Here is a 12,619-nt window from a genome sequence, read left to right on the forward strand (position 1 = left end):
GCGCTGTGAGATACAGCAGTGTAGTGTTCTCTGATGGAATAAATTAGCAATTTTTCAATTTATAAGAGCCAGAGATATTATATGTGATTCATTTTATTTAGGTTAATTTAATGCAAAGTGTGTCTTGGGCCCAAATGCTCCATCAGCATTCATCTTTTCTGGCTTTTTTACTCGATTGGCAAGTAGATATAGAAAATCAATTGGCTAATGCAATACACAAAAAAATGTTTATTGTTGCATCTAACCATATCTTTATATTTGAATGAAATTAACATTTTTATTTGTATATAGCTATGTTTGTCAGTCAAGAAAAACACTTTGTTTTACATTTTTCAGTTAATTAATTTTATTTTAAGTGCCACTCGTAGGCTGTTTGCAATGCATACCGATATATTTCTGAGTACTGTAGTATATATATTGTGCACAGTATGCTGAAATGTCTGTACGCATATGCATTGCATGCAATATATCCCACGATGCATTGCTCTCAACTTACAAATAGTTCACCCAAAAACATTTTGGGGGAACATTTCATGAAAATTTACTCACCCTCAGTCCATTCAAGTTGTAGATGAGTTTGTTTCTTGATTAGAACAGATTTGGGGAAATGTAGCATTCCATCACTTGCTCATCAATGGATGCTCTGCAGTGAATGGGTGCCGTCAGAATGAGAGTCCAAACAGCTGATAAAAACATCACAATAGATTGTGTGTAGTGAAATTGCGTGCACGGCCTAAATACTGCATACTGCAGAAATCATGCTAGCTGCACAGACCAAACTAAAGCACTTGTCTTTAAAAAAGAATGATTAATAATGAAAATAATGTAAGATGATTAAGCAATTACTCTGATTTAAATCAGTCCGTGCCCTTGTCAAGTCAAGTCAAGTCACCTTTATTTATATAGCGCTTTTAACAATGTAAATTGTGTCAAAGCAACTGCACAATATCAAAAAAGGAAAATAGTGTGTCAATAATGTAAAAGTAAAAGATTAAACAAAAGATTTTCAGTTAAAGGCATTTCATTATTGAATTCAGTGATGTCATCATCCAGCTCAGTTCAGTTTAAATAGTGTCTTTCCAATCAGGTCGACGATATCGCTGGGAATGAAGTGTCCCCAACTAAGCAAGCCAGAGGCGACAGCGGCAAGGAACCAAAACTCCATCGGTGACAGAATGGAGAAAAAAACCTTGGGAGAAACCAGGCTCAGTCGGGGGGCCAGTTCTCCTCTGGCCAAACGAACCAGCAGTTCAATTCCAACTGCAGCAAGTCAGATTGTAAGGGCTCAACTGGTTCCAGTGGTCTTTCCCGATGGCTGTCTAAGTGACGGGGTCCTCACTGGGGATCTGTCTCTGGCGCACATCTCGGTGTCCTGGTCTCCGCTGACGTTCAGGGCTGTAGAGGTCATCTCTGGGTGCTGATCCACCATCTGATCTGGATACGGACTGGATCTGGTGACTGCAGTGACCATCTGGGCTGGATACGGACCGGATCGGGTGGCTACGTTGACTGGGGATATATCCCCGGGGCTCATCCAGGTGTCCAGCCTCCGCCGACGATCAGGGCCACATACATCATCTCCCGGCACCGATCCACCATCTGATCCGGACACGGACTAAGAAACCGTATAGAAACAGACAAATATTAGCGTAGATGCCATTCTTCTTATGATGTAACGAGTACATCATGTGTTATGGGGAGTGTTCCCGGTTCCGGTTGACCTAATTAATGCAGCCTAACAATCCTTTAACGGATTTGAATAATAGAAGTGTATTAGTGTGTTATGTGTAAGCCAGGTTAAAGAAATGTGTCTTTAATCTAGATTTAAACTGACGGAGTGTGTCTGCCTCCCGAACAGTATTAGGTAGATTGTTCCAGAGTTTGGGTGCTAAATAGGAAAAGGATCTGCCGCCCGCAGGCGATTTTGATATTCTAGGTATTATCAAATGGCCAGAGTTTTGAGAACGCAGCAGACGTGGAGGACTATAATGTGATAAGAGCTCGCTCAAGTACTGAGGAGCTAAGCCATTCAGGGCTTTATAAGTAATTAACAAGATTTTAAAATCTATACGATGTTTGATGGGGAGCTAGTGCAGTGTTGACAGAACCGGGCTAATATGGTCGTACTTCCTGGTTCTAGTAAGGACTATAGCTGCTGCATTTTGGACCAACTGTAGTTTGTTGATCAAGCGTGCAGAACAACCACCCAATAAAGCATTACAATAGTCTAACCTTGAGGTCATAAACGCATGAATTAGTATTTCTGCATTTGACGTTGAGAGCATAGGTCGCAATTTAGATATGTTTTTGAGATGGAAAAACACAGTTTTATAGATGCTAGAAACATGGCTTTCAAATGAAAGATTGCTAACAAACAGCACACCTAGGTCCCTAACTGATGAAGAAGAATTGACAGAGCAGCCGTCAAGTGTTAGATAGGTTATTACATGTGGGGTTTTTAGGTCTGATAATTAACACCTCTGTTTTTTCAGAATTTAGCAGTAAGAAGTTACTTGTCATCCAGTTTTTTATATCGACTATGCATTCCGTTAGTTTCTCAATTTGGTGTGTTTCACTGGGCCGCAAAGAAATATAGAGCTGAGTATCATCAGCATAACAGTGAAATTGTTCACGGCCCTAGTACTGAGCCTTGAGGTACTCCATACTGCACTTGTGATCGATATGATACCTCTTCATTCACTGCTACGAGCTGATGGCGTTCAGATAAGTATGATTTGAACCATGCTCACTGATACCAACAAAGTATTCTAGTCTATTTAAAAGAATGTTGTAGTCGATAATGTCGAACGCAGCTCTAAGATCCAATAGAACTAATAAAGAGATACAACCACGATCAGATGATAGAAGCAGGTCATTTGTAACTCTAATGAGAGCAGTCTCATTATTATGATACGGTCTAAATCCTGATTTGTGAATTCCTCACAAATACTATTTTTCTCTAAGAAGGAATATAATTGCGAGGATACTACCTTTTCTAGTATCTTTGACAGAAAAGGGAGATTTGAGATCGGTCTGTAATTAACTAAATATTTGGGGTCAAGTTGTGTTTTTTTAATGAGAGGCTTAATAATAGCCAATTTGAAGGTTTTGGGGACATATCCTAATGACAGTGATGAATTAATAATAGCCAAAAGAGGATCTATGACTTATGGAAGCAGCTCCTTGTGCGCCACCAAGTCAAGAAAACTTAATTTAGCAATGCCATTGCTGGTCACTTCAGCGGATAATGCAAAGCAGCTTCATGCAATTTGTGTATGATACCATGATGCGCGTGACAATGCAGCCCACGCTTCTTTTCATTACTCTGTGCAATTTGGGGCGCCTCGCCGTGGCTCCGTCTCAAATGAAAAAAGCCCAGTGCTTGGCCATTGCATGCCGCATGTCTCCTTTTGTCTTCCTTTCTGTCCAATCACACTTGGCAAGCCGTCGCTTCACTGGCTTCGCATTGCGCATTAAACACCAAGACCTTCTGGGTGCTTCTTAACTCTTGACTGCACTAGTGTCTCGTATATTAAACCTCGAAGGCAGGACGACCCAATATTGGCCAGCAGATATTAAGGACAGGGATTATGAGCAGAATTGGAAGACGGTGCCACGCTGGCATTTGGCAGCGTTGACGTGGCTAGCGATGGAGCCACGCCGAGAGAGTGCCGATAGCACGCTAATCTCTGTTTGCAGAGGAAATTGGAGCGTATTTTGCACACCCTGAATAGATAAGAACAAGAATGGCATTTGAAAACTAAAAAGGAATTTGACGTTGTCTGGGCCACCTGCAAACAGCCCGAGCAAATTCACATTCCCTCTGATGTCCCGGTTTGTTCATATCCCAGTGTGTAGTTTGATTCGTGCATATGAAAACGCACGTGTATGTGTTTGTACACAAGTGACAGCGCTCATGCACGAGAGAGTGTGTGTGTGTGTGTGTATGTGTGTTCATTCCCATTGCAGTGGCGGTTCCTTCATTTCACGCTCTACCGCTTCCGTGCGAATCCTCTTCCCCGGGCTCATTATCAGGTCTGTTCAACGAGTGCACGGCCAGGCGGCGTGCGGGGCAGAGCCCAATCATTATTCAAGCCCACTGACGGTCAGCGCTGATGGCTCCATGCTGTCGTTTTGCGGTCTTATTATTCTCTCCTTGCAAATAACTAAGCAAAACCACAAAAACAAATCCTGCTTGACCAGGATCAATGAGGTACTCAGTACCCGGCGTCGTGCTGCCCGGGGGACTCAGGGATGGAGTGGACCTTCTGTTGCTGGAATAACTGCTGTATGCTCACTGTCTCTCCTCTCTCGTTTTCTTTGGCAGGGCCCACTGGTGCACAGGCGGCCGAGTTCGGACACTTGCCCGACAACATTACCGTGCTGGAAGGAGAAAGCGTCGTTTTGAGGTGATTTCACATACCTGTATAAAGACACGTCGTGAGATAATAAATCACAATTATGAGACACAAAGAGAAATATGGTGACCGTTGTGAGATATAAAGATGCACTGGGACAAATTAGGTCAACTTTGATAAATAAAGTGACAGCTGTGAGAAATAAAAACATTGTGAGATAAGACACAACTGTGAGAAATAAAGTGGCAATTATGAGATATAAATACACATAATGAGAAATTAAGTGACAAATTATAAGATATAGAAGACACGTTGTGAGATATAAAGAGATATTTGGTCACAATTATGAGAAATAAAGTGGTAATTGTAAACTATAAAGACACAATATGAGTAATTAAGTCAGGGTAAGTGGACATTCTGAGATATGAAAACATGAGAAATAAAGTCACAATTATGAGACATAAAGTTGCAATTGTGACATATAAATGCACATTGTGAGATATTTAGTCACAATTATGAGAAACAAAGTTTCAATTATGAGATATAGAGACACATTCTAATGTGTTCCTTAGAGGACAGGAGCTTGATATTGTTAATGAATTTAAGTATCTAGGAGTCACATATGACTCCACCCTAACATTTAAACGTCATATAAAAAAGGTGGCAAATAAAGATAAATTCAATTTACAGAATTTTAAACAAGTAAGACCGTTTCTTGACACCAAAGCTGCCAAGTTGTTCTTATATACTATGATCTTTTCACATATTGAGTATTGTTTTATAAATTGGTCATTAACTAGCACAACTATTCTTAAAAGTATTGAATCTTTATTTAAGAAAGCCATAAAAACTTTTGATAAAAAGCCATTGTCATTCCATCATTGTGATATCTTAGAGAGACATAATTTTTAAGCTTTGACAATTTCAAACGTCTCAAGTATGCTTGTTTGGTATATAAAGTGTTACATAATCTTGCTCCCCCTCCGCTGCATGGCTTTTTCCAAAGACTTGAAAGCAGAGGTAGTACACAGGCCTCTGTAAATGGAGACTGTGTGATACCATTTAGACGTACCACTTTTGGACAAAACGTATTGTCGATAATAGGTGGTAAACTCTCCCAATAAGAGAGTGTCCTACTCCCAACACCTTTAAAACTCACTTAAAACAGTGGCTTCTAGAAAATCAGAGATGTATTCATTTTTAACTGTCACACATTTATATACACTTTCACTGTTAAATTGAATGCAGTATAGAGGTGGATGAATAATGTCTTTTCCATTATGTATTTTTGTTTTGCTTGTTATTAATGTATATGCTATCATTATGTGTATTTTTTCATTTATAATGAATGAATGTTGTATTATTGTTGGCTGTTTTATGTTACCTGCCTAGGGACTGCAGATGAAAAGTAATTATTGTTACTAATTCTGGCATATTTACATGGTGTATTTTTATACTACAATGTTCATGAATATGCATGGTCCCTATTAAATAAATAAATAAACTGTGGTAAATTACACCACAATTATGAGAAATAGTGTCATTATGATAAAGTGGTGTTTGAGATAAAGACACATTGTTAAATATTAAGCGATAATGTGACAAATTAGGTTACAATTATGAGAAATAAAGTGTTAAATATAAAGACATAAAGACACAGTACAAAAAATAAAGTTGCAAAATATAAAAAACAAATACTAAAAGAGTATGTAAATAAATATAAAGGGGGATAATAATTCTTGTGCCTAACAATCATCTGTTTATACTGCTTTCTTCCTCGTCTTGACTTGTTTGGTACATGTCCCTTTATTTTCACAGTATTCTGTGTTTTTCCATCGCTGTCACATTTAAATAATGCAAGGCAGTCCTGCTACTGATATGAATATAAATATATATATACACGGTCATATCGCCCAGCCCTACTGCTCTTGTCATGCTCACTTGCTGGAGAGTGCATTTTTAACATTTTAATTTCACTCTCTCTAGTTTTGTTGTTAGTCAGTTTCCAGGCAGAAATGACTTGGTTTCAGTCTATCAGCCAGCAATTGAACTCCTGAACCTGCTGTCAGGGGTTCATATTCTCCAAAGCACCATATTATTATTCCACACAACTGCACCAGGAATGGGAATTGATGTGATATCACAGTTTGATACGCTGAAAGTCAAAGCTGACATGAATGTGAGTGATATTTAAGCCTTAAATGTGTCACGACTTCTCCATTTAAGAGCAGAGCAGAACAGTGGCATCTAGAGGTCAACTGTGGCTACTGTATATCACTCGACCGATGTGGTCTGATTCAATAGCATGTGAAGTTATCAGTTATTATAGGGCAACGTTTATTTATTTTGCTGTCTTCAGTGTTGCTGCTTCTTAAACTAAACGGTGGCGATACTTGATGCAGATAATTGACCAAGCTCTGAATTGCATTTATTTACAAAAGCCAGCAGGCAAAAAATAAGATTATGAGCAGTGACCCGAATGTGTTGAGACAGACTTCAACTAACTGCATCTCCAGACTCGGGAGTGTTTTTAATTTCAAACACTGTCAGTCATCCATATCACTGCCAGTTTTTGCAAGATTCCTTTTGGAACTCAATCAATGGTTGTATAGAGAAGCTTTTAGACTTCTCAGGTTGAAAATACTTCAAAGCAAGCCTCACCGTCCGATAAACAAATCGGGTGATTTGGTGCAAATGGTGCTCATGATGCTCTCATAGACTCCCAGTGAAGCACAGCATCCAGTCGGGATACAGAATGACATGTTTAGAGCCTCTTGTCCAGTGAACATTGATCTCTGCACCACTGAAATCAATGTATTTATAGACCCCACTGTAGCCTGCAAATAGATATATTTATTTGAGAGAGACCACGTTACTGAATCAACCCTATATGCTTACGTTGGCAATTTTTATTTTTTAGGATCTAAGTGTAATATAATTTGAAAACATAGCAACTAAAGTTTTAGGGAGCATCAGGCAATCAAGCCTTTTTATGATAGAACTTTAGTAATTATTACTAGAATGTGGCAACCATGCATTTTTAATCATTTAATAGCCTGAGGCTAATGACAGACATTATTTAGTTGTCGTTATTATTATTTTGTTATTTGAGAGAGTTACTCGTAATTTAAAGGGTTGTGAATGAGTGCTGTGATATTTGAAACTTTTTTTAATTATTGAAATGTACCTAGAATGATATTTAACTCTCTATCGCATGCATTATGAAAAAATCATTTTTAGTTTTAAAAATGTTTGATTCATTTTTCATGTGTAAGAAAAGTTATATTGGAGAATTTTAAATGTAAAGTAAATACTGAAAAATAATATGGATAAATTAATAATTTGAATAAGCAGTGTGATAGTGCTGTGATATTTTTTCACTAAATTATTGAACTATGCTTAGAATATTTTACACTTTGTTGCATGCATTATAAAAAATAATTCTGTTTTCAGGAAAATGTATAAATGGGATTTGGGAAGACTTTTAGATGTAAAGTGAATTAAAAAAAAGGACAATATAATGAGCAGTGCAGTAGTGCTGTGATATTTTATACACTTTTTGACATAAATTGTGAAATATGGCTAGAAATTAACCATCTGTTCCGTGCATTATGAAAAAAAAAAATTTGATTCCATTTCTATGCATATAAAAAGTTAAATAAATCATTTGTATTGATAAATTGAACATTTTACAGTAATAAGCATTGTAGTGCTGTGTTATATGTTAATAAAAATAATTAACTTTTTCAGGGAATTATTGAAATTAACCTAGAATGATATTGTTGCATGTGTTATGAAAAAAAAAAATCAGTTTCCATGCATAAAATATATATTTAGGAATTGAGAGGAAAGAAATAAATATGAATAAATGGATGATTTTAAAAATATATTTTTTAAATAAATTAAATAATAATAAACAAAAACATATGATATTCTCTATAGCATCTGCATCTGTTCCACTCCCACACAATGCTGCTTCAAGGCAACACATGGATTTCTGCAATTCTTCATGACAAATACTTTATATGACTCTAAATGTTTTAAAATGGGGTTTACTCATCAGCAAATGTGAATCATATTTTGGATGAAGGAGAAAAGCTTTTGTGAGGGCAGATCTCCAGAGCAAAACAGCATCCTCCGCATGGCACACCGTGCCAGATAAAGATTTGAAGACGCCTGCCAGGACATAGAGACAAAGAAAAAGCTTTTATTGGTTTATTCAAAGCCGTCCCTTCAATATTTACCATTTTATTGCCATCTTATGTGCTTGCAAACTTAATTATACATTTGAGGCGACATACAGTAGAGGATTCATGTGTGGATATTGAATATTTGTGCATTGATAAACATCACACCACTTTTTTTAGATGGCAATTTGGGCTTTTCCGGTTGAGTCACTGTATGTTTGTGGCACTGTGTAGTTTGAAAGCAATCACCACTGGTCTGATTAGTCAGCTTAATGAGCTAGTTAATGACCAGGATCTTATGAGCGTGTTGTAACGATTACCAAAGAAACATTGACACAGAAAGTTTCATACTAGCACTCATTCAATGACATCACAGTAATAGCCTGTCGAAGTTAGTCTATAGATGCCATATTTTATTGAAATCAAATGAAAACAAGGCTTTGAGGGATAGAAATGTAATTTGTGAACATTAACGCACGTCTACCCCTTTACAACCCTTTTTTATTCTTGTCGAGTTGAAAAAAATGACACGCTTAATCTTTAAGCTCATTTCTGATTAAAGTACTTACAAAATATGCTTTGTTTTCTGTATGCAAAAATATGATTTTTTTATCTTGTGGTGCCAACTTTTTTGTCATTAAAATAAAAGTCATAAAAATGGAAAAAAGCAGATTTGTTATGTTTGTGTGATTTATTTATTCATGCAAAATATTTATTGTTTTTGTGTATTGTAAATATTTATGCAAAATGTCATTTATTATTTTTTCTTTTGATTTTTGTGGTGAAATGTGACCGACATTTTATTTTGTCATAAAAACAAAACAGATTTGTTTTCTTTATATATTTGATTTATTTATGCAACATTTTATTTATGCAAAATATTTATGTTTCTTATCTATTTCTTTTATTTTCTTTATTTATTCAAAATATAATTCCGTATTATTTATTTATATATTCTTATTTATATGTTTCTTTTGATTTTGTGGTGAAGTGTGATCAGCGTTTTATTTTGGTGTCACTGTTAAAAAAAGCTGTTTTATTTATTTATATATATATATAATATATAATATATATATATATATATATATATATATATATATGATTTATTTATATATTTATCCAAAATATAATTTCTTTTTTGTATTTGTATTTGGACATGCTGCATGTAAATTATGTCTGGCATTTAATTTAACAGATGTTTTTGATCAAACATAACTCTTTTAAAAACAAAGTGTGTTCTGGTTGTATACTGCACGTTTTGACCTTGTGAGCGAGTTTTAACGATTATTACGAAAGAAACATTCACACAAAGTTTCATGCAGCATTTAATTTTAGCGCTCATTCAATAACATCACAGTAATTGCCTCTGGAAGCTAATCTGTAGAAGTATTTTATGTAAAACAATCGAAAACAAGGCTTTGAGTGATAGAAATAGGGGGAGGAAATGTCATTTATGAACATTAACACACGTCTGCCCTTCACAACCTTGTTTTTATTCACATCAAGTTGAATAAATGCTCTCAAACGAGTCAATTGTACCTGTTCTTTTCAATCTCCTCTCTTTCTTAGATGCAAGATAGACGAGGAGGTCACTCACAAGGCGTGGTTGAACCGCTCCAACATCTTATTTACGGGCACAGATAAGTGGTCCCTGGACTCCCGCGTCTCCCTGGTGAACAACAACAACAGCGACTTCTCCATTAAGATTGAGCAAGTGATGGTGGCAGACGAGGGACCCTACACATGCAGCTTCCAGGCCAGAAACCAGCCCCGTACGGCCCACGTCTACCTCATTGTTCAGGGTATGTCCATCTGCCTGCTGCTTAAAACTAACTAATAAACACAAAAATAATTGCAATATTAAAGAAAACATGCAAATGCAATAGGGGCTACAGCCCCTAAAAAATGAATGGTTTCTAAAACAGGTTTCCTCCCATTTCAGTTGTCCAGAAAAATAAGTAATTGGCAGAAATGGGGTTAAATTTCATGATAATCATTTCAATAGAAGCCTGTAGAAATAGAAAAAAAAGTTGCCAGTAGCCAATGTTGCCAACTTTAAATCTTACAGTTCTGGCGTGTTTAGTTTAAACTACTGTATATGGTTTGCCATTCTGACTTCATATCACACTGTGCGACTTTATATCTCTAAGTTTATTTTTATTTAACTTTATCTTGTAATGTGAATTTAAATCTCACAATATGACATTATATCTTAAAATTGTGACAAACTCAGAATTGTGTGATATACTCTATATGAACTATTATTTAAAAGTTTGGCATCAGTAAGATTTTTTAAATGTTTTCTGCTCACCAAGGCTGCATTTATTTAATCAAAATACTGTAAAAATTTGAAATTTTATTACAATTTAAAATAAATGTTTTCTATTTGAATATATTGTAAAATGTAATTTATTTCTGTGACACAGTGCTGAATTTTCAGCATCATTACTCCAGTCTTCAGTGTCACATGATCTTTCAAAATAATTCTAATATGCTGATTTCACATTTTTTCTGCATTTTTTCAGGATTATTTGAAGAACAGAAAGATTTTTTTTTTTTTTTTTACATAATTTGAAATATAAATTTTCTGTAACATTCTAAATGTCTAATGCATACTTACTGAATAAAAATATTAATTTATTTTAAAACTTGATAGCGTAAATTCACAACCATGAGGAAAAAATCAGAATTGTGAAAAAAGTTAACTCAAAATTCCAAGATATAAACTCAAAATCGCAAGAAATAAAGTCCAAATTCAGATAATAAAGTCACAATTACTGTTTTTATTTTTTATGCAAATATCATTTCTAATTTTTACTTTGAATTTGTGGTGAGATGTGACCAGGTTTTCATGAGATTTGCCCATACATCACTTATTTTTGTCTGGACATGATGCATTATGTAAATTTGTGCACCTATATTCCATTATATATTTCCAAGTTGTTATTTTTTGATCAAACAATATTCTTTTAAAAACAATGTGTTCTGGTCGTATACTGCACAATGTTTTTACCAATGTGGTACCAAAGCATAAAAATGCAATGCAGTCTCGTTTAATACTGTACACAGTACTTCATACTGCAGAAACAGTAGGAGTAGCATGCAGTTATGAATGTAGTCTTAGTGATTTACAGCTCTGATAATTACATTCACAACAGGGTGATAATTGTCAACATGTGCCATGACGTTCTTCTTTCTGCCGTGGAACTCATGCGAAACAATTGCACAAATGAACATTTCCTCGAATGCCGGTACCAAAGAAACAAGAGGGGCTGACACAGATGTGATCAGGATCTGAGGGGTGGTTATGCTCAGTAATCTTCCAGAAGGCCGTGCGGGGCGGGACACAGGCCGTGCCGACTGTCATGTCAACAGCAACATGAGTAAGAGGTCCTGCGATCCAGCCTGACGTGATTTATTGGCAGCAGACCGATCCGCTGATGGATTGCCTGCATCCCTCCCTTTACTCCAACCCCGCCGGCTGAAAGTTGTCAATTATTATGTATATGGCGCCTTGCACGGTGCATTCTCCTGTTGCACAAAATTGAAAATATCAAATCGAAGAAGTATGAAAAGGAGGGGAAGCGTTTTCAAAATGCATCTGGAGTACGTTGTTGGCCAACCAGCAGGCCAGAACCATCTCGCCAAACACAGGCATTTATCTGCCGCACGGAGCTTTGCAGACAGATGACCATATTTGCTCGATACCATTGTGCCCTCAATTTTAGTCTTAGTGCGATATGAGCAAAAATAATTACACCCCCCAGTCACTCCTCCAACAGCAATGGATCTGCTTTGGTTCCAATCTTAAGTTTATCGTCGGAAGTATTTCGCCCTGTTAGAAAGCTGAAAAATGGACTGCTTGAGAATGCCTCGCAGGCCAAATTTGTGGCCATCTTCATTAAAGCTCTGATCATAGGCTATTTAAATTCAAGGGCCAGCTCATTATCCGGCCGGCATTATGCATTGCCCTCTGCTTTGGGAATTTAGGCCAAAACAGCTGATTGGAATCATTTATAACCCCTGAAACAAACAACCCGTCTCCAGAAAATTTATTCGGCTAAACTATGTTTG

General features: G+C 36.4%; 1 protein-coding gene across 1 annotated transcript in view; it reads left to right on the forward strand.

Moving 5' to 3' along the window:
- iglon5 (IgLON family member 5) overlaps positions 1 to 12,619 on the forward strand; it is a 176,926-nt gene that overhangs the window by 137,266 nt on the left and 27,041 nt on the right. The window contains exons 2-3 of the mRNA XM_079445670.1: positions 4,328 to 4,409; positions 10,115 to 10,347. Coding sequence (XP_079301796.1) covers positions 4,328 to 4,409; positions 10,115 to 10,347 — 315 coding nt within the window. The remainder of the gene's footprint in view (positions 1 to 4,327; positions 4,410 to 10,114; positions 10,348 to 12,619) is intronic.

This window comes from Barbus barbus (assembly GCF_936440315.1).
Source record: "Barbus barbus genome assembly, chromosome: 21".
NCBI lineage: Eukaryota > Metazoa > Chordata > Actinopteri > Cypriniformes > Cyprinidae > Barbus > Barbus barbus.